General features: G+C 51.5%; 1 protein-coding gene across 1 annotated transcript; it reads left to right on the forward strand.

Annotated features, from left to right (window-relative positions):
- The first annotated feature begins 40 nt into the window (after positions 1–40).
- Positions 41–17,421, forward strand: AKAP8 (A-kinase anchoring protein 8). The gene is made up of 14 exons (XM_045778856.2): positions 41–167; positions 2,607–2,645; positions 4,091–4,123; positions 4,611–4,887; positions 5,325–5,814; positions 6,320–6,449; positions 6,682–6,728; positions 7,837–7,870; positions 9,816–9,903; positions 11,671–11,812; positions 12,153–12,246; positions 12,695–12,825; positions 13,952–14,047; positions 16,267–17,421. Exons 1-14 carry the CDS (start codon positions 149–151, stop codon positions 16,708–16,710), a joined length of 2,064 nt encoding a protein of 687 aa, XP_045634812.2. The 5' UTR covers positions 41–148; the 3' UTR covers positions 16,711–17,421.
- The last annotated feature ends 3,896 nt before the right edge of the window (positions 17,422–21,317 follow it).

The following is a 21,317-nucleotide window of genomic DNA, read 5'->3' on the forward strand; positions in this document are numbered from 1 at the left end:
GTACGCAGTGAAAGCCAGCCAATGGTGGTGTGCGGAAGGAGTGACGTGTGCTCCTGGTCTTCCAGTAGCAGACGGTGGAAGGTGTGTTGAGCGCATGCGTTCTGTGGCAGCCTAGAAAAAGGGGCTGCTGGCGGGCCGAGCTGAAGACATGGAGCAGGGCTACGGAGGTTCGTTTGGGTGGCTCAGTGCGGGATGGGGCGGACAGGCGCTGCCTGGGCAACGCAGCCACTGCTGCGTAGAGGGCCGCGGGCCCGGACCTACGCCGGAACGCGGTTACTCCAGCCCGACCCAGCGGAGAGGAGGCCGGGGCGCGCGCGCGCGCTGTTCATTGGACCTCGGAGCCGTCACTCCCGGGTCGCTGCGTGCGGATTGGCCGGCGAGGCTTGAGGAGGCGGGCGGGGTTTGGCGGGCAGACGCTGCGGCGGGCTTCGGGGGGCGCCGTGGGCTGTCCTGGCCGTTTCTACCCCTCATCCCCGGCGAGGCTGGGCCGGTCGACCCCGCCGCTCGGAGGCCCGCCTTCCACTTCGGAAGACCACAAAATGGCGGCGCCCGGGGGCGGAGCCACAGCGAGAGCTCGTGGGGCGCGGGGTCCGCTGTTGGAGGCCGGGGGAGTTCGGCTGCCTGTCTCCGGGCTGTGGGGCTTGGCGGGGGCCTGCGCGCGATGCACGTGGTCCGTCGCGCCGGTCCCGGAAGCCGTCCCGGCGGCGCGCGGTTGGACCTTTCACCTCCAACTCCGCGGTGCCGCGCAGTGGAGTTGAGCGCGGCCCCTGCAGGGGTCAGTCTCGGCGGGCTCCTGCCCTGTGCATGACTCCTGTTGGCCTAGGACAAGACTTGGGGGGGTCAGGTGTAGGATATCTTTCTGTGCAAAGTTGGAAACCTGATGTTCGGGGGGGGGCGGCGGCTGGAGATGGCTGAGGGCTGTGAAAGAGGAAATGTGCCCCTTGGGCCTCGGGGCCTGCGGCAGGACGGATCTTCTCGAGCGACCCGGTGTCAGTGTCCAGAATCAGAGGTTCCTAGGAGGCTTTTACTCTGTGCTGGAAGCCAAGTGTGCCCGCAGGGAGAGTCGAAGTTTGGGATACGTGGGGTAGGGCTTGACCAGGTGAAGTCCTTATCCAAGTATATGAGGTTGGAGAAGCAAGCAGTCTGATCTTGGCTGCAGCAGCTAGAGGAAGGCACAGATCTTGAAAGGAGACAGTGTTAGGATCCACCAGCAGGAATTGCAAGGGAGGTCCTGAGGCGCACGGTGTGCTTGGGTGTCTCACCCTGGCTTTTCCGGTCTTTTCTGCAGTCCGACCGCGTCTCACAATTCTTTGCCCGCTTCCCACCAGATTTTTCAGAGAGTAATCCTGCCCCATTCACGCCCTGAGCACGAAGAGGTTTTATTCCCCTCTCTTCCTGTCTGCCAAAACCCTTCAGGCTCAGTTTAGATAGTGGGGCCTCCCTGAATCCTTCTGTAGCTTTGCCACCTAGAGTTATTTCTCAGGACTTGCTGAGCCTTGACAGTTGTTCTCTGGGTGTAGGAGGCACCTAGATCTGAGGTCATGTCCCTTTTCTTCCATTCTCCAGCTCCATGATCATGGGCAAGTGACAGCTACTTGAGCTTCTGGGTACAACAGGGTAAATATTACCCATCTAAAGGGGTGTTGTGAGGTTATGTGATTAGTGTATGCTACTTAGACCAGTGCCCCATAGTTGTGCCCCTTCTACCTCACACACATAGAAGGCTGTGTGGCATGGGGAGACTGTAGTCTACAGAGGGCAAACATCAGCAGTGTGTCTTTGGGTCAAGTCCCCTAACTTTTAACCGTTAGCTCTCTCATCTCTAAACAGCATTCAGGGACACTCAGTTCCTGTCGTGTGTCAGCACACACTAAGCAGTTAGCTAGTGGCTTGGGTTGTTCTGGTAAGAGAGGCTGTATTCCTGTTCTGTAATGTTGGGGATTGTTGACAGGTGTGGATAGCCGCCCATGCCCAGCTTTGTTTGGGGTTCCAGGGACACAGAAATGAAGAGGGCCCAGACAGATGTTGTCACGGGAGTCCGCGGGGGCAAGGGAAGCCATCACAGAGAGGAGTGCAGCCCGGATAAATTAGGCCAGGCTGAGGCCCGGGGACTTGAAGGCCCAGGGGACCATTGGAGGGTCCAAAGTCACAAAGAAGTGAGGCCTGCAGAGGCACTGCTGTCATCTCCAAATTCTGAACTTTGTTTTTCAGTTATGGGGGACTTAAGGCTGCTTGGTGAGCCGAACTGCCCCAGGGTGCGGACACAACTGTGTCCTGCTGGGCCAGCTGGCAGTTTATCCTGTGTTCTCCTGAGTTGCAGACTGAGATGTAGGCCAGAGTCTGTCAGCAGGCCACCAGCAGAGCTGGCCCCAAAGCCTATTCACCCCAACTCTTTTCTGCTTTGACCTCAGGCGGGTGGAATGTGGTAATGCAATCAGCCAGCTACGGAGGACTTTTAGAGGGACAGTGCTGTGGTTCTGCTGCCTTGTGAGGCTGGCACCGAACCCTCCTTCAAGGCAATCGCTTTGGCTCCTCGGAGCACCTCAGAAGCACCTGTTGTCTATTGTGACAAATAGGATCCTCACTCACAGGTCTTCTCTTCACAGGCTATGGGGCGTGGAGTGCTGGACCCACCAACACCCAAGGTAAGACCTTACGGGGAGGCACGGATTCCACCCCCACAGGTCTGATCTGAGGTACTAGCGTGACAAACCTAGGGACAGTGAACTGTAACCTGGAGAGGCTGACAGGAGGACTGGGGCTAGCCCGGGGATCCGGAGACCCTTTTCTGTAAAGGGCTACATAGTAAAAATTTTTTTGGTTTTGGGAGCTACACAGTCTTTGCAATGTGAAAGTCACAGAGAGGTTTATAAAGAAATAGATGTAGTTGTATGCCGGTGATATTTACTTAAGGGCACTGAAACTTGCATACCATATAATTTCCATATGTGATAGTCTTTGCTTTAGGAATTTGGGTTATTCTAAGTAAATAGCCAAGGGTATAATGAAAGATTTTTATGATTAATAGACTTTATTTTTTAATAGTTTGAGACTTATGGGATTGAGTAGATAGTACAGGATTCCCTGTGCTTCCTCTGCTTTTCATCCCAGGAGTTTCCCTTATTGTTAATATTTTACATTAGTAGGATACATTTATGGTCAGTAACAAGTCAAAGTCGGTACACAGTTATGATCCACAGTTAATAGTCATTGGTTAAGCAGTTCTGTGAGTTTTGACAGGTATGTGAAGGGTGCAGAGAATGCATTTCATGTCATGAAATATTCTTTTTTTTTTTTTTTTTTTCCATCTCCAACTGTTTAAAAAGGTAAAAAGCATTCTTAGCTTTCTGGCCCTACAAAGACAGGCAGTGGGCTAGATTTGGCGTGGGGCCTGATTGCTGCCCTTGCTCTGGAATCTGGATCACCATGCTGCCTGTGTTTGAAGGACCAGAATGTCCTCTCTGGTGGTGAGGTTTTCTGCTTTTTGCCAGCATTTGTTCCAGGGGATGGGATAACGGCTCTCTTTGTTTTCTGAACCTGGAACTTGCCCCTAGCACCACTGGGGGTGGTGGAGTCACCTTTTCGCCCATCACCAAGTTTTCCAGGAGGAGTCCCTCCATGTCGCTAGGGTACATAATTAATGTCCCCTTGCTCAGTTGAGTCGGGGACACGATTTTCCACTGATGTGTTGTCCGTGTTAGTGGTGCCTGAGCTCTGGCTACTGTGAGAACTGGCACTTTTGAAGGGCTCTGCCAGGGGATCGGGCCTCTTGGCTGGTGGCCCAGGCTGAACACTTCCTGGGAATGCTGCAGCGTCCTTTCTGCTTGTCCTGCTGGGGGAGGTGAGGCTTGCCTACGAGAGAAGTCTTGGTTATGCTTAGCTGAGTGCTCCGTAGGAAATGAGTTTTACAACTAGTGGGCCCCGTCCATTTCTGGCCTTAATGGACAACCAGGGGTGCCTCCCACAGCACTGCCACAGCTGCCTGTGGCTCTGGACCTGCGGATAGTGGACTGAGGTGACGATTGGAGGGGCTGTCTCAGGTACCTTCACTCTGTATACAAAGTTCTTGTGTGTTTTTGTTTCCTCTAAGGTGCCTATGGAACTGGTGTGGCCAGCTGGCAAGGTAGGCCCTCGGGGTGTCTGTGGGTGGGCAAGATGTTCCTCTGGTCAGCTACCCGGGAGGGCTGGGATACAGGGACCTCCCATCCCCATCTCCCATTCTAGCTGCGCTCGTTGCTCTTCTGAAGGCTTGGCAGGTCCCGGCATTCTCAAGGAGAACTTGCTAGAGGCTGGGGGTTGTGCTTGTGCTCTGGGAGCAGCAGCCCCCACTGCCACTCGTGGGCTCTCAGCCACCTCTGGCTTTGGATGGGGAACAAGACTCGGATCTGGCACGGGAAACCCACCACTCATTGCCGGGGCTGCGCCCCTGCCCTTCTCTTACTGCCTTTTGGCAGGTGGTGTGCACAGTACGGGGTGATACCAGCAACATTTGGTTCCTTGACGCTCTTCCTTCTATATGGGTAATGGGTGCTCTCCCCAGACATGTCTGCTGTAGACTAACTGACCTTGCGGCTTCTGAGTTCTGATTTGGCTCTTCCTCCCTATGGCAGGTTATGAAAACTACAATTATTATGGTGCCCAGAACACCAGTGTCTCCACAGGAGCGACCTACAGCTATGGCCCAGCCTCATGGGAGGCTACTAAGGCCAGCGATGGCCTGGGAGCTGGGGCCCCTGCTGTGCACATGGCCTCTTACGGCCCAGAGCCGTGCACCGACAATTCTGACTCCCTCATTGCCAAGATCAACCAGCGTTTGGACATGATGTCCAAGGAAGGAGGCAGGGGCGGGAGCAGCGGCGGTGGGGAGGGCATGCAGGACCGGGAGAGGTGATTATGGACCTGAACCCTTCCCTGGGGATCCCCCCCCCCCGAGCTTTGTGCAGGTGGCAGTGGGTACCCCCTCTTCCGGGGAGGGCTTTTCCCAGCTCCCTCCTGAGTGTGAAGTAGATGAGTCGGACAGTTACTGGGGCAGAGGCATTGTAATGGGACTAGTTGGTGTCCAGGGTGGTGGAGCTTAGGTAGACTACGCTAGTGCTAGACTCCTTATTTCTGCATCAGGTACCTGTAGACCCTCTTTCTTGTTCTTGTGGCCAAGGGCTCCATGTACCTCATTCAACAGTGTTCAAGGGGGTTTGTCGTGCCTTCTGAGCATTTAGGAGGCCTGTGTGGTAATATGGTGTGCTGTTCTGAATGTAGAGAAGCCAGCCTTGCAGGAAACTTGGGCTTTTACCCGGAGTGTAGTGACAGTTATGCTTCCTTTGCAGCTCCTTCCGCTTCCAGTCGTTCGAGTCCTATGACTCCAGGTCTTGCCTCCCTGAGCACCATCCCTATCGCCCCAGCTATAGCTACGATTATGACTTTGACCTGGGGCCTGACCGAAATGGTGGCTTTAGCAGTCAGTACAGCGACTGCCGGGACCCAGCCCGTGAGCGGGGCTCCCTTGATGGCTTCATGCGGGGCCGGGGCCAGAGCCAGGGCCGCTTCCAGGACCGGAGCAACCCCAGCACCTTCCTGCGCAGCGACCCTTTCATGCCGCCTGCAGCCTCCTCCGAGCCCCTGTCTGCTCCCTGGACCGAGCTGAACTATGTGGGTGGGCGGGGCCTAGGAGGCCCCTCTCCCAGCCGGCCACCGCCTTCCCTGTTCTCCCAGTCCATGGCCCCTGACTTCGGTGTGATGGGCATGCAAGGGGCCGGCGGTTATGACAACTCGGTGCCCTATGGATGTGGCCGGTCACAGACCCGGATAAGGGATCGGGTAAGCCGTCAGGAAGTTCTAATCTGCCTTCTTTTCAGACAGCTGTGTGGAGGCAAATTTGCATCCTGTTAAGATTCACTCATTTTTAAGTGCACAATTTGAGTTCTAGTAAAAATGTGCAGAATTGTGCAGCCTTCACCACCATCTAATTTTACAACATTTCCATCAACTGGGAATGATGCAAACCTCTGCCATTAGCAGGCACTCCCCGTCCTCGCCTCCAGCCTTGGGAAGTGCTGATCTGCTTTCTGACTTTGTAGAGTTGCCTCTCCCAGACCTTTCGTTCGAATGTGATCATATAACACATGGCCTTTTTGTGTCTGACTTCTTCCGCTTGGCATGAAATTGGGGGTGGCGGCAGGCCTCAACTATGTCATCTCCCTTTGTTTTCTGAAAGATCTTTTCTGCCTCTGTTCTCTGATCTTACAACCTTTCCGTTCTTCGTTTCTCTGGGGTATCTTAATGGTCCGGGTAAGCGGTACACCAGATGTGCTTGTGTCTGTAGCCCAGGCGGAGAGGGTTTGACCGCTGTGGCCCAGACGGCATGGGCAGGAAACGGAAGCAGTTGCAGATCTACGATGAGCCGGATGCCAAACTGGCCCGGGATGACAGCGAAGGAGATTTTTCTGAAAACGGTAGGCCCTGGGTGGGTGTAAGATAAGTCTGTTTCCTTCTTGGTGCTCTGCCTGCCCATACATACCATGGACAGGTGTCGAACTCAAGGGTGGCATGTGTCACCCACGCTCCCGAGGCCCCCAGTGCACTCAGGACAAGCGTGGTCACTCTGGACAGTGAGCCTGGGAGGGTGAAACAGGGAGTGGGCCAACCCCCAAGGGACTGACTTTCCCTCTTCTTTGTGTCTGGTAGATGATGGAGCTGCTGACTTCCGGTCAGGAGATGAAGAATTCAGGGGTGTAAGTCCATCTTCACTGGTCACCCTTCTTTGTTTCTCTGGTGTGGGATTTCTTTACTTTCGCCTCTTTCTCCCAAGGAGGCAGGAACAGCTTCTGTGGTAGACTTGATTGCTTTGCAAGTGGATTTAATAGCCTGACTTGCAGCTGGTTTTCTAAGTTTTGCACTCGTGACAATCCTTCCCTTCTTGAAAAAAGCCCCAGCCCTCTCTCCAGCCATTCCCGTATCCTCAGTGATGTGAGTAGCCACTTGCATGGTAAGTGCAGTGGACTGTGTGGGCTGAGGCTTTCGAACATGCACTGAAGACTCGCATCCTGCCTACTCTGTGCTGGTGCTCAGCTGCCTCCTCGTCACTCAGCCCTTAGAGCCAGTCACAGGAGACAGGCATTTACGGTCAGCTCTGAGCCATGACCACTCACGAGCACCGAGGTGGTGAGCCTTTGCCGCCCCTGCAAATTCTGATCCACGTCTGGGGTAGGGCCTGGAGACCTGGGTGCATGAAGGCTGCGACCAAGTGCTTCTGATGGTCAGATTACAGGGAAGGGCCTCACTTGCTCCCTGTTTGGTTTGCTTAGATCTTGAGTCTGGGAATCTCTGTGTCTGCTGCTGACTTACCGAATCTTGAGCTCAATGCCTAAGAAAAACGGGCTGTGTTCCGATTTTCAGTTAGATGCATCGTTTTCAATCTACACCTGGTTTGTTATAGCCTTTGGTAAATATGAATAGATGGCTGGGGAACATGATAAAGCCCCTTTTCGGTAAAGAGTGATGGAACTAACATCCTACCAGTTGGGTTTTCTTGACATAGAGCTGATGGATGGGCTGTTTGCACTCCCATGTGCAGAACTGTGCAGGTGCTGTTTGCCAAGGGCAGTTCTTTATCTGTAGAAAGAACCGGAAAAGGGCCAGTGACTTTAATAAAAAAAGCACATTGGTCATTATAGAATCTCAGAAGGCAACCAAGAGAAGTGATAGGACACACTCACCCTCTCCCACTGCCCTGGGACCTCTCCTGACACATTGTGACCAGGTGGTGGCAGGGTGCTGGGTCGGTTGTGGAGTTCTGGAAACTCCACCTTACAGTCCGACTTCGTGTGTTCCCTTTTTCAGGAGGACGAATTCTTCGACCCTGGGAGGCAGAGAGGTAGGCATTGCTTGGTGCCCCTTTGAGCTTTCCTGTGTCTGCTAAGCTCCCATCCGGGCTGGCCTTCTGAGCAAGCCTGGGGCCTGGATGGAGGGACTGGTGGCCACTGGGTGGGCCTTGGCTGTGGTGCTCACCCTGAGGCTTCATTGCAGTGCTTAGAACAGCACTTGCTGGAAACAGGTCTGTTTGCCTCACTTGATGGCAGGCTGTGGAGAGGGGGGGAAACCTCATTTCTGAGGTTGCAGTAGTAGGGAAGGGAAACAGCTTGCAGTAGTAGGGAAGGGAAAGTCTCAGAAATGCAAGAAAGAAAAGAAAAGGCGCTCTCCAGCCCGTCTTCTCTATTACCTGCTTGCCAGTGCAGGTCCCTGTACTGTCTTTTCCTGGGCTTCTTTCTTTTCACAGTTCCCTCGGTTGCCAGCCCAGGCTTGTGCCCTCATCCTCTGGTGGGGATGTGGCAGCGGCAGTGCTCCCTGCTGTATGGGACGGAGTTCAGACACCTGCCCCGGTTGGGAGCTGGGGGTGGGGGGAGGGAGACCTGTCAGGTACACCCAAACCCAAGATCCTCCAGAGACTATCCTTGCTCAGCAGGGCTCACCGGTGCCCTTGCGGGGGACCTAAGAGTCCAAAGCAAGTGGCAAGAGCAGAGCAAAGTTAAACCTTTCCGGGGGGCCATGGAGAAGCAGCCTGAGACAGCGTGGCCTTGAGCTTACCCAAAAACCATTTGTTTCTTTTCATGTTCCCGTGGGTCTGTCCATAGCGGGTTTTCCCCAAGAATCACAGGCTGGCTCTTCGTGGCTCTGCTCCCGTAAATCTGCAGGCCCCTGGCTTACATGCTCCTTCTGCTGTGTGTTCGGGCTGAGCCACCCCGCCAAGGTCCTCCCACCTCGATACTGAAGCAGTTATGCCTATAGCTTGGGACCACGCAGAGCATTTAGCGGCTCGTGCAGCAGGGCAAATGCTAAAGCAAAGGTGACATGTTTATTGCGCACAGGTCCTGCTGCCTACCCGGGATGACTTTGCTATTAAACAGCAGTAATAGTTTCAGGCAGTGACCTCTTGCCAAAAACCCCACACGCCCTTTTGAGAGGCTTCTGAGCAGCGCACGCCGGTCGCCATCTTCGTGGGACAGTCTCGTGACTGGCATCAGGGGTAGGGGTTACAGTTCAGATGCTTATCCAACCTTTCCTCAGTGTCTGGCCCTGGCCCTGAGCCACAGTGGCCTGGCCTGGCCTCAACGCTGGGGCGCTGGGCTGCACGGCTCTCGGAGGAGCTCCTGCACTGTCCCCAGGGGACCACGGAGGACCAGTTGGTCTCTTCCCACTTTTGTTTCTAGGACTGCTTCCCTTGTAGCCCTGGGACGGCCCTAAATGGACGGTTTTTGTGAGTGGAAGATAGAGTTTGGGCCAGCAAGGACTGTCATACCTGCTGAGGCCCTAGTTCAGAGGAGGCTGACAGGACAGTCCTCATGGTCCACCTAGAGGTGGGACGGAGGGCAGTAGAGTGGCTTGCTTTATTTTCTGAGGCCTTCCAGCTGCTGCCTCTTTATCTGGGAAAAATTGCTTCTCTCTCTCCTTAAGTGGGTTTGGGAGAAGACCCAATGGTAGGGCACTGGATTGGAAAAGCAGGATAGGAAAGGACAGAGAGCAAGCGGGCCATGGTGCGAGTGGGCTGGGCGGGCTGGGCCCTGGCCCATCCCAGCCTTATTAGGCCACGGGGGGCAGTAAGGTGACTCCCTGGGAACTCTGAAGGGTTCTCATCAAAGGCCCATCCCTGTTGGGAGCCTTTGACAGACTATTGGTGCCTCAGGGTGTCCTGACCCTGCCGTGTATGGAGGCAGCGGCGGGTATGGGGTGTGGTGGCTGAGCTGTGGCCCCCCATCAAGGCCCTGGTGCTCCGCTCCTCTGTGGGCTTCTCAGGGTGTCTCGAAGGAACTTCTCTGTTGCAGGAGAGAAGGACGATGAGGATGATGAAGTAAAGAAGAGAAGAGAAAAGCAAAGGAGGAGAGACCGGATGCGAGACCGAGCAGCTGACAGGTGAGGAGACAGGCAAGGTGGGAGATTGGCCAGAAGCTGAGCACTGTCAGGGTTCTCCAGAGCTCAACCGTCTTCACTCCACAATGGGGGAGCAGCCGGGTTTGATCTGCCTCTGGAGTCTGTCAGGAAATCCGAGTCAGGGGAAAGGAGATAAAACTTGGGAAACACAGATGGCATTCTGTTCTTGCCAGTGGGTCTCCATGGCCCACATGTGTCCAGCAGGGGGCTCTCTTGCTCCCCTGCTCCCCTGCTCCCCTGCCCAGAGCTTCCTTGTCCCTGGCTTGTATCTGTCACCCCAGACAAGTGAACTTCATTCAGCAGAGCTGCTAAGAAGGTGCTTTGGGTCCCTTATCCAAACGCGGACCACCTCGAGTTCAGCATGGCAATTCTACGTGGATGAGTAATACCTTATGAATTTTGTCTCTAAATAGAAAAAGAGTTGCAAAAGTGCAAAGGGTGTTTGGTGTGACCACACCACGTGCCTCTCTGTCTTTCCAGTGATCAGGTGACTGCTGACTAGAAATGTAAACCACTGGTGGCTACGGGAGCCCTTGGTTGCTTAGGTCTCGACCACATGTGGTGGTTTCTCTACACACACACTCTCTTCCTGACTTAAGGGGAAATCCTTGCCCTTAAGGCTCAGATGGGGTGGTGCTTTTCCTGTGCAAAGAAATGCAAAAAAAAAAAAAAAAAAAGTTAGCCAAAGATCCGACAGTAGAGGCAAGAAAGCCAGGAACCGGAAGGTCAGAGCTTCAGGGTGTTAAACAGAAAGTCACCAGAACACTTTTTTCGAACAAATGAATACATGATGGCTAGATGAGATTATCTTCATGCCCCAGGAGAAATTAGATGACTTTTTCTTCAGAAGGAATGTTTAGAATCCACCCTAGAAACAGAGGGTCCTCAAAGAGACTTGGAGAAATTGTCACAGGGTAGGTAAAGATGCAGCAGGAAGTGTGAACCCTGAATTTCTTTGCCTGCTGCCTGATAACCTGTTCGTACACAGAGGGCCCCAGAGCTCGCTCTTTTCACTCCTCTGTTGGGGGTCTCTGCAAAAGAAGCAGGCATCGGGAGCCAGCAGAAGTCTGAGTTGGTAGATGAGGAGTCCTGAGTGCCACGGGGCCTATGCCGCCAGCCCAGATGCGCCAAAGCATCCTCGGCAGAGCTGAGGGAAGCAGCGCCCCACTGAGGGGCCATAGGGCTCTGCGGGCGGCTCTCCCCTTGCCGTACAGCATGATTGCATTTGTGAGGTTTTGAAAGTACGCAACGAAGACATCCGTTTTTAGCCATAGAGTTTGATATGATGGGTCTTAAAGTTGAGCACTGTGGAAAAATTGATCTTGGGTTTTTGAGTTTTAGATTGTGGAAGGTCTTTAGAAATTTCTCCCTCACGTTAAAATGAGGTTCCCATGTTACCCTGGTGGCTGCAGAAAGAAGTTACAGAGTTAGGTACTACGCCCCGCCTCAGAGCAGTGGTCTGGGGGCCTTTAGGGAATCCACAGTTTGGAAAGTCTCCACCTTAGGGTGTTCTCTTGTGGGCCTTTGGGCCAGAAAGACTGGTGTGGCGCGTGAATCATTTTCCTAGAACACTTGCAAGATCGCACCCCCATTCTCAGGTTGGGGAGACCTGGGGCATCTGCTATTCTGATGCCCCACGTGAAGTCAGAAGTCTTGGTACAGAAATTGCTTCCCTGTTTCCATTTCCGTTCCAACCAGAGATGAGCTGGCTACTCCTATGTCACTGTTCTTTTCATCTTCCTTCTCCAGGATTCAGTTCGCCTGTTCTGTGTGCAAGTTTCGTAGCTTTGAAGATGAAGAAATCCAGAAGCATCTACAAAGCAAATTTCACAAAGAGACACTGAGGTTTATCAGTACCAAACTCCCCGACAAGACAGTGGAGTTCCTCCAGGTAAAGCACACTCGGCCTCAATCACAGTATTTCCTGATGGTCCTCCAGGAATTGAATCCTTCACAGAGAAGGGAAAGGGAAGGGAAATGAGGCCTGGACTTTCCAGAATAAGAGTGTACAAGTCCCAGGTCAGAGGGAGAGCCGAGCTCTCTGGCCATTGTAGTTCCTATGAGTTCCGCCCACGGAGCTGCTTAAACAGCCGTCTTCCCGTCCTTGGGGCAGCTGAGACAGGGCTGTGCTCTGCCGAGGGCTTGGTAGCCGCCTTGGTGAGCTGCCTCTGGTGCAGCTGAGAGATAGGCACACACACCACACTGTCCTCGTATCATTCCTTCTCCTCTAGGAGTACATCGTAAACAGGAATAAGAAAATTGAGAAGCGGCGTCAGGAGTTGATGGAGAAGGAAAGCACGAAACCCAAACCAGATCCTTTCAAAGGTGAGCTGTGGTCTTGGGGCATGCCATTCCACGTGCCGCTAAGGCATGCACGGCTGGGGGCAAAGCCAGCCCAGGGCAGGGCTGCTGAGAATGTGACAGGAAGACCCTCAGGCAGGGCACATAGTGCTGGACAGAGCGTGGCTTAATGAATGTCACAGCTCTGCTGGCAGCGTGTTGGACTGATACGAAGCCTTCTGGTGTTTTTTCCTTCTTTGTGTAAAGAAAAATGATGAGAGGGATGAAAACAGTTGAAGAATAAAATCCCCAGGTGTGGAGGTACTTCTGTCTGCACACTCCTGCTGGAGGGCAGGTGGGGGCCCCCACAGATTCTGTCCTAACCTGGTCCTTTGGGACTACCGGGAGAAAATGGGGGCCCTTTTGGGAGGCAGGAGGAGAGCATCACTTGCCTGCTGTCCCAGATTGGACCAGACTTGGGTTGTACCGACAGGGATTGGCCAGGAGCACTTTTTCAAGAAGATCGAGGCCGCTCACTGCCTGGCTTGTGACATGCTGATCCCCGCGCAGCATCAGCTCCTGCAGCGGCACCTGCACTCGGTGGACCACAATCACAACCGCAGGGTGAGTCCCTCCTCGGGCCGCGCCAGGAGGGCCCCTGCGGCGGCGGGCCCCGGCGGTGGGGCTCAGAGCCTTCCGTGTCTGGTGGGGAATGCTAGCGTCTTCAGGAGCTCTTGACAGTCCACTGAGTCTCTGACTTCATTGGTGGGTTGTAAGAGGCATCCCAGTTTCTGCTAAGATGCAAAAAAACGTGTTGCTTAGGGTTGACTTAAATAGAGTAGCTGAAGTTCTCCTGGTTGAGAATGTCCCCTGTAAACCACACAGGTAAGTTTCCCGGTGGCTGACAAACTGGATTTCCGGGGAGTGGAGGCTGAGGGCCATTCAGAGCACCGTGGCCTAGGGGAACCAGAGTTAAGAACTTATTTGGTCCTAATTAGCTGATGGGGCCCAAAGCTAAATGTGTAGCTCAGGATATTGGCAGACTTTTTTTTTTTAATGGTCAAATCACAGACGTTTTTGGCTTTGCAGGCTACGGGGTTTCCAACACCTGACGTCTGCTGCTGGTGGGCAAAAGCAGCCAGAGTCCGGTTGTGAAGCATGGGCGAGGCTGCATTTGGCCTATAGGCTCTGGCTTGCTGATCCCTGGTTTGGTGCCTGTCCTTAGTCCTGCCCAGGCATCTACTAGTTTATGAAAGATCATCCAGAGAGCACTAAACTAACAAGGGATTATCGTTTGAATGGGTCAAGCTCTAAAACAGCCAAATGTTTGCAGCATTCTTTCTGCTGCTGCTGAATTTACTTGTAAGGTCACTGCAACTCAGAAAACTGAAAAGAAGAAACTTGCCCTTCTGCCATACCGAGCCCACACAGCACCTGTCTGTCTGTAAGTGTTCTCTTGCCATCCTTGAGCGTGCACATGGGACCTGGACGTCCGTGGGGTGCCTGTGCTCTCATCTTTTATCAGACTTTTTTACGCTGCCTCACAGTCCCGGTTTTGGTATCCCTCCAGGGCCGCCTCTCTCTCATGATTGGAGTCTGGCATCTCAGGATTTGCCGCAGTGAGGAGAGGTGGTAGTCCTCGTTCTGACTAGGGCTGATCCCAGGGCAGCTCAGGGCAGCCTGGCTGGTTTGTTTCCGTGCTGCTCTGGGTGCACCATGTGTAAAAGTCCACCTTGCCTTCCCTCTGCAGTTGGCTGCTGAACAGTTCAAGAAGACCAGTCTCCATGTGGCTAAGAGCGTTTTGAACAACAGACACATAGTGAAGATGCTGGAAAAATACCTCAAGGTTTGTGCTGAGGAGTGCAGTGGACGGGAGAAGCTTCTGGAATGCAGGATGGACTCTGCGAGTGTGGAGTTGCATCCGGAGTGCAGTATTTAGCATCTCTGAGTCTTTTGAAGAATGGGCGGGTATGGGAATGTATCGGGGTGGGTTTCCTGCGACTCCCCGCTCGCCCAGGGTCTGGGCCGTGGTCCTGCTTGATCGGTCTGCATGGTGGTGAGGGCTCACCTCGGATAGCCATGAAACATTGAGCAAGGGATGCTGAGGTGCTTACCGGGCAATCCAAGTTAGATGATGGTGGTCCAGGAAAGAAGCCAAAAGGAGGTTTTGCTGGCAGAGAGAACGAGCCGTGAGCCCGCAGCTCAAGGGGGGGGAAGAGCAGGTGGAGCCACAACTGCTGAGCCTTAGTGACTGGAGCAGAGTATGAAGAGCCCCAGAGAGGGCGGCCTGGAGGGGAGTCCGACTGGGAGAGCCCCTGGTTCCTCCTGGGAAGTCCACTGGGTAAACGCTCGGCCCCAAACGTCCGCGTGTGCGGCGGGTTCTTACGCACCAGCACAGCCCGACTACGAGAACCTGTCTGCCCGCCTCTCAGTTACTAAATCCTTTAGTATTTGACGCTTCATGCCAGCCATTAAAGGGGCATAACCAGTTTAAGAACCGTGACTGGTCAGTGTTTTTGTTTTTATTTTATTTTACTATCTTTATTTTAAAGTTTTTTTTTTTTTTTAAGTAATCTCTGCACCTAATGTGGGGCTCCAGCTCGTGACCCTGAGATCCCCTGACTGAGCCAGCCAGGCACCTCCTAAATGCTGTATTTTAAAACCTATTTCTTAATCTGCTAATGATAATGTTTACATTTTCTGTCTTTCTTTCTTTTTTAAGATTTTATTTATTTACTTAGGTGCCCCATAATGTTCATATTTTCTAAACTAGAGACAGTTTTGCCTAAGTTCGGCTTCTGAGAGTCAGACTTGGAGTCCGTCCTGACTGGTGTTCAACAGCTGTGTGGCCTTGGGCAACTCGCTGAGTCTCCTTTCCTTATCTGCAGAATGGGGCACCCTTGTAACCAGGGCTGTGTACGTAAATGAAACTAAAATTTAAAATAGTCTAAACTTCCTGTTATGAAGCTTTTTTGTTTCAGTTGGGTTAAGAAATCCTAGGTCTTTTTGAACTTTTCTTCACCATTATATGCTTGAATAAAAAATGCAAAATGGGGGCAGTTGTATTAAATATTTGTAAATGGGGCCCCTGGCTGGCTCAGGTGGTTCAGCGTCTGCCTTTGGCTCAGGTCATGATCCCAGGGTCCTGGGATCGAGCCCCGCATCGGGCTCCCTGCTCAGCGGGGAGTCTGCTTCCTGCTCCTCCCCTCCATGCTCGCTGTCTTGATCTCTCTCACTCTCTCTCTTTTTTTTTTTAAAGATTGTTTATTGGTCAGAGAGAGCACAAATGGGGAGGGAGAGGGAGAAGCAGACCCCCCACTGAGCAGGGAGCCAGATCCGGGGGTCGATCCCAGGACCCTGGGATCATGACCTGAGCCGAAGGCAGACAACTAACTCAGCCACCCAGGTGTCCCCTCTCTCTCTCTCAAATAAATAACTAAAAATCTTTAAAATAAAGTTAATAAATTTTTATAAATACTTCATTCTAAAAAGCCTTTGAATGAGCACGGAGAAGTACATCTTTTAAAAACCAGTTGTAAGTATCAAAATTGCTAGTATTAAAAACAAGAATAGCCCCTGATTCTGCTTTCCCCATTGTGTTCTAGGTCCTAGCTAAGAAAATAAAAGTTAAAAGACAAAAGGTGCAAAACGGGACACCTGGGTGGCTCAGTCAGTTAAGTGTCTGCCTTTGGCTCAGGTCATGATCCAGGGTCCTGGGATCAAGCCCCTTGTTGGGCTCCCTGCTCAGCGGGGACCCTGCCTCCCTCTCCCTCTGCCTGCTGCTCCCCCTGTTTGTGCTCATTCTCTCTCTCTCTCTCTCTCTCGCTATCTCTGTCAAGTAAATAAAATCTTTTTTTAAAAAAAAAGGTGCAGAACGGTTGCGGTGAGCCTATTCTGAGACGCCTTTTCTGAACCTGAAGGCGCCGAGCACCCATGGGATGCCCTCACCTGCTGTCGTGGGAAGCGTTTCTCTTGTTGGCTGTTCAGCATAGAAACACGGGCTCCTGGCAGCCTGGGCCCCCTTCGTTCTCTCCTTTGCACTGACCTGTTGCTCTTCTTGGCCAGGGTGAAGACCCTTTCACCAATGAAGCTGTGGATCCAGAAATGGAAGGGGATGACAATTTAGGGAGTGAGGAGAAGGAGGAGACGCCCGAGGAGGTGGCCGCGGAGGTGTTGGCCGAGGTCATTACGGCAGCCGTGAGAGCGGTAGATGGGGAAGGAGCGCCGGCTCCAGAAAGCGGTGACACGCTGGCCAAAGGAGAAGGCCCCATGGACACGGCCCAGGCCGCTAGCAGTCCCCACCCGGAACAGCCGGTGGAAGTGGAGACAGCGTGTGGCGTGGCCTCCGAGAAGGGCGGCGAGGAAGCGGTGGAAGCTGAAGTGCAAGCCCCAGCAGCAGACGAGGGAGACGCCGTGAGGGTCGAGGCTCCGGTGCCAGCCCCGGCTGTCGCGGAAGCGGGAGCAGAACAGACCGATGCAGAGCCCAAAGATGTCGCTCCCACAGAATGACCCTCCTCCGTGTTGCGAGGGGTGCGTGTCATAACGCCTTGCTCTTTCTCCTTTTGTTTGTAAGCAGAACTAGGGTATATGTTACTGGAACATGCTGGAAACTTTGGTGAAGAGACCCAGCCATTTCCTTCAAAAAAGTGTACCTCATGGGCTTGTCTTCTATAGACGTGTATGGCTTTCTGCCGTGGTTCGAAGGCTGCGGAAGTTGTACATCCCGCAAATGGCTGTGAAGTCTCTACACTGCAGCTGGAGTAATAAAGTTGGGTAACTAGAGTTGATGGTATTTTGCTTGTTAAATACAGCAGCTGGCTGAATGCCTATTTTATTTTATTTTATTTTATTATTTTATTTTATTTTATTTTCTGAGAGCAGCTTAATACTGGGATGCATCTTGCTTTATACAGGATTTTTTTTTTTAAGTTCTAAGAATTTGCTTTGGCTTCGGTTTTTTTACCTGCTTTGATAGCGTACTGCGTATGGCGTGTGAGCCTCATAAGACGTAGCAGAATCTTGTGACCGCAGCGTTGGTTCTGTCCCATCAGTGAACTCTGCTCAAAGGCCTCATGAATCTGATAGACCTGCACCCTTGGAAACCCTCCCACTGGCCCCTCAAGAATGAGGTCATTTTGCCTAGGGCATTATTTTCCCAATCTTGAGTCTTTGGTGAATCACCTTTATAGTTTGGAGTTATTTTGTCTTTTTTTTTTTTTTACCTCATTTGTGTTTCCCCTCTGTTACTTCAGGGGTTGTTTTTGTTTTTCCTTTAAATTGAGTTACTACTAAACTATATTTAAAAAAAAAAACAAACAAAAAAACTTGGTGTCACTCCCGTGAATGGAAAACATATAAATTGCCATAGATAGATGCTATCTGTAAGAAATGAATATAGTGAAATAAACACATTTCAGATAAATACTTTTCCTTTGGAGGTTTCTGGATCTGTGGGAAAGGAAAGCTAGCACGTGTTAAAGGGTAGCAAGCAACAGTTACACTTTTCATATAATCAAAAGAAGTGGAAGATACTTCCCCCTTGAAATGATACTGTTGGGTCTGTTTTCCCGGCAGACCCTTGAACGGTCTCATTTGGGGAAGCGTTGGCCCGAGGGAATTTACTAGATGGTAGAAGACGAGATGAGCATCTACCGTGCACCAGGTACTAACCCGTGATAAAAGTAAGAGATGGGCCCTGCTCTCAAGGACCTTTACTGGAGATGTGAGATGAATATTTATGAAAAGTCAGTATAAGAACTAGAAACAAATAAATTGCTCAGTAAGCAAGAAAACGATGTCTCTGGATTGTTTGTGCCTGTCGTCACTCCCGTGAGGTAGATGTGCCTTGGTCACAGGTTGTGCGTGCCCTTCGAGGTTTCGTCTCTTGAGGCAAAAAGGTTGGTGGCATTGAACATCCATGGCCTCAAGGATAACAAAATTTTGAAACTGCTCTGTTTTGTTTCTCTTGTAAACATAATCCAAGGCCTATCCTAAAACTGACCTATTTTGGCGTGGTTGAATGTGAAAGGATGCGAATGATTTTACTTCGAAACTTGGCTTAAGCCAGGCCCTCATTCCCCAAGATGGGAGGAATTACGTGGATTGCACAAAGGGATGCCCTTCTGTCTCCTGAGGGGACAGGAATAAACTACAAGCTCCCTCACTCCAGTCGTTTCCCACTTGCAGGGGAGAAACCTGGAGGGAAGCTTAAGTAATTTTAGGGTCATCTATCAAGGATGTGTAGATGACCCAAATTAATACACAGATCTGTGAGACACCAATGGCAATGAACTTTATACAGAGCACTTTTATTTAAAAAGGTTTAGGGGAGGGCGCCTGGGCGGCACAGCGGTTAGGCGTTTGCCTTTGGCTCAGGGCGTGATCCTGGCGTTGTGGGATCGAGCCCCACGTCAGGCTCCTCTGCTATGAGCCTGCTTCTTCCTCTCCCACTCCCCCTGCTTGTGTTCCCTCTCTCGCTGGCTGTCTCTATCTCTGTCGAATAAATAAATAAAATCTTTAAAAAAATAAAAAATAAAAAGGTTTAGGGGGTGGGGCACCCGGGTGGCTCAGTGGGTTAAGAGTTTGCCTTTGGCTCAGGTCATGATCCCAGGGTCCTGGGATTGAGTCCCATATCGGGCTCCCTGCTCACAGGGGAGCCTGGGCTTCTCTCTTCCCTGTGCGTGCTCTCTGTCTCTGTCTCTCTAGTAACTAAATAAAAAATCTTGAGGGGGGAAAAAGGGTTTGGGGCACCTGGGTGGCTCAGTTGGTTAAGCAGCTGCCTTCAGCTCAGGTCGTGATCTCAGGGCCCTACAGCAGGCTCCCTGCTCAGCGGGGAGTCTGCTTTTCCCTCTCCCCCTTCCTGCTCGCACACACTCTCTCAAATGAATAAAAATCTTCAAAAAAATAAAAAATGAAAAGGTTTACAGAATTTGGCAATTCCTGCTATTCCCAAGGAGAAAGATCTTAGAAATGGAAGCCTAATGTCAGCTTCATGTAATCCTATTGTGGGCCTGTGTGATTGCACTGAGGTTTTTATGAAATTAATTCAGTTGCTAAAGGGTAGACACCACAGTGTAATGAGCAAAGTGCTCATTAGGAGTACGTCAGGGGCACCTGGCTGGCTCAGTTGGAAGAACATGTGACTCTTGATCTTGGGGTTGTAAGTTCGAGCCCCACATTCATTGCATGTAGAAATTACTAAAAAAAAAAAGTAAAAGAGTGCATAGTCTGGGGCGCCTGGGTAGTTCAGTCAATTAAGTGTCTGACTCCTGATTTCAGCTCAGGTCATGATCCCAGGGGCGTGAGGTGGAGCCTGGCCTTGGGCTCCTTGCCCAGCATGGAGCCTGCTTGGGATTCTCTCCCTCTCCCTCAGCCCCTTCCCCCTCTCAAAAAAAAAAAAAAAAAAGTGCATAGTCAGTATTACTAAGTCCTCTCCAATTAAATTTTGGACCATAAAAAGCCATTTCCACTGCCCAACAAGCTGGCTAAAAGTGGTCCTTGCTAACTAGAAGTGTGGTCAGGAGTGATTAGACAGGCACAGTGAAGTTCAAGCAGAACTTCAGAACCCACAGTACAAGAGCCTTTTAGCATTTTTTGGTAGGAGCCTCCTTGGACGTTTCGTAAACAGATGGGTATAGAAACCCCACGGTGTGGCTTTATGCTGATTTAATACCGATGGCTCTTGGATCATTGCAAAACTTTGGGGGGGGCTGGGTGGCTCAGTGAAGCGTCTGCCTTCGGCTCAGTTCGTGATCTCAGGGTCCCCGGATCGAGCCCCGCATCAAGCTCCGTGCTCAGGGAGGAGTCTGCTTCTCCCTCTCCGTCTGCCTGTCCCCAGCTCTTGAACGCTCTGTCTCTCTCTCACTCTCTCTCTGTCAAATAAATAATTTTTTTTTTAAGTATTGGGCCACTTCCTTTATCTTTTACAAGGACACTGAGGCCGATGGGGTTGGTTTTCAACAAGCATACTTACTGTCTACGTACCTCCTCTCTCCTCTCAAAACACGTGGTACAGGATAAATTAGAATTCAGCTTGGGGGACCATATGGTGGGGTAGGGGGCAACCCACTCTCACAGGGTTGGTTATCTGAATTGAATGAGATAGTAAACATTTGGCACTATTGACAAAAGTGGTTTGATAAGCTCAGTGTTTTTTCTTTAGAGGTAAAATTCCTGTAATGAAATGAGCCATTCACCACTTTATTTAAAAAAAAAAAAAATTGGGGGGCGCCTGGGTTGTGCAGTCCTTAAGCGTCTGCCTTTGGCTCAGGGCGTGATCCCAGCGTTCTGGGATCGAGCCCCACATCAGGCTCCTCCGCTGGGAGCCTGCTTCTTCCTCTCCCACTCCCCCTGCTTGTGTTCCCTCTCTTGCTGGCTGTCTCTCTCTGTCAAATAAATAAATAAAATCTTTAAAAAAAATTAAAGCTTTTAAGTAATCTCTGCACCCAATGTGGGGATTGAACTCACAACCCCAAGATTGAGTCACTTGCTTCACAGACTGAGCCAGCCAAGCACCCCTCCGTTAACCATTTTAAAGCAGACAGTGCAGTAGCATCAGGTATACTCACAATGTTGTGCAAACACCACCTACAACCGGTTCCCAGACATTTTCCTCCCCCTAAAAGGAAACTGCATCCCCATTAGCACTAAGCCCATGCCTCCCTCCCCATCCCCTGACGACCAGTAATCTGCTTTCCATCTCTGGATTTCTTTGGTCTGGATGTTTCATGTAGAGGGAACCATACAATACACGACCTTTTCAGTATGGCTTCTTTGACGAGGCGTGATTTTGAGGCTGATCCACGCCAGAACCTGGATCAGTACCTGATTCCATTTTATGGCTGAATACTACTCCACTGTATGCATGTACCACATCTGTTTACCCAGTCAGCCAGTCATAGATACTCGAGTTCCCACGTTTTGACCACTGTGAATAGTGCTGCTAGGAACATTCTTGAACAAGTATCCGAGTACTTGTTTTTAATTCTTTGGGATATACACCTAGGAGTGGAATTAGGTCATATGGTAATTCAATGGTTAATTTTTTGAGGAACTATATTTTCCCCCACAATAGCTGCACCATTTTACATATCCATCAGAAATGTACAAGAGTTGCA

Source organism: Ursus americanus, chromosome 14 (genome assembly GCF_024610735.1).
Source record: "Ursus americanus isolate L20-20 chromosome 14, mUrsAme1.1.p, whole genome shotgun sequence".
In the NCBI taxonomy this organism is placed as follows: domain Eukaryota; kingdom Metazoa; phylum Chordata; class Mammalia; order Carnivora; family Ursidae; genus Ursus; species Ursus americanus.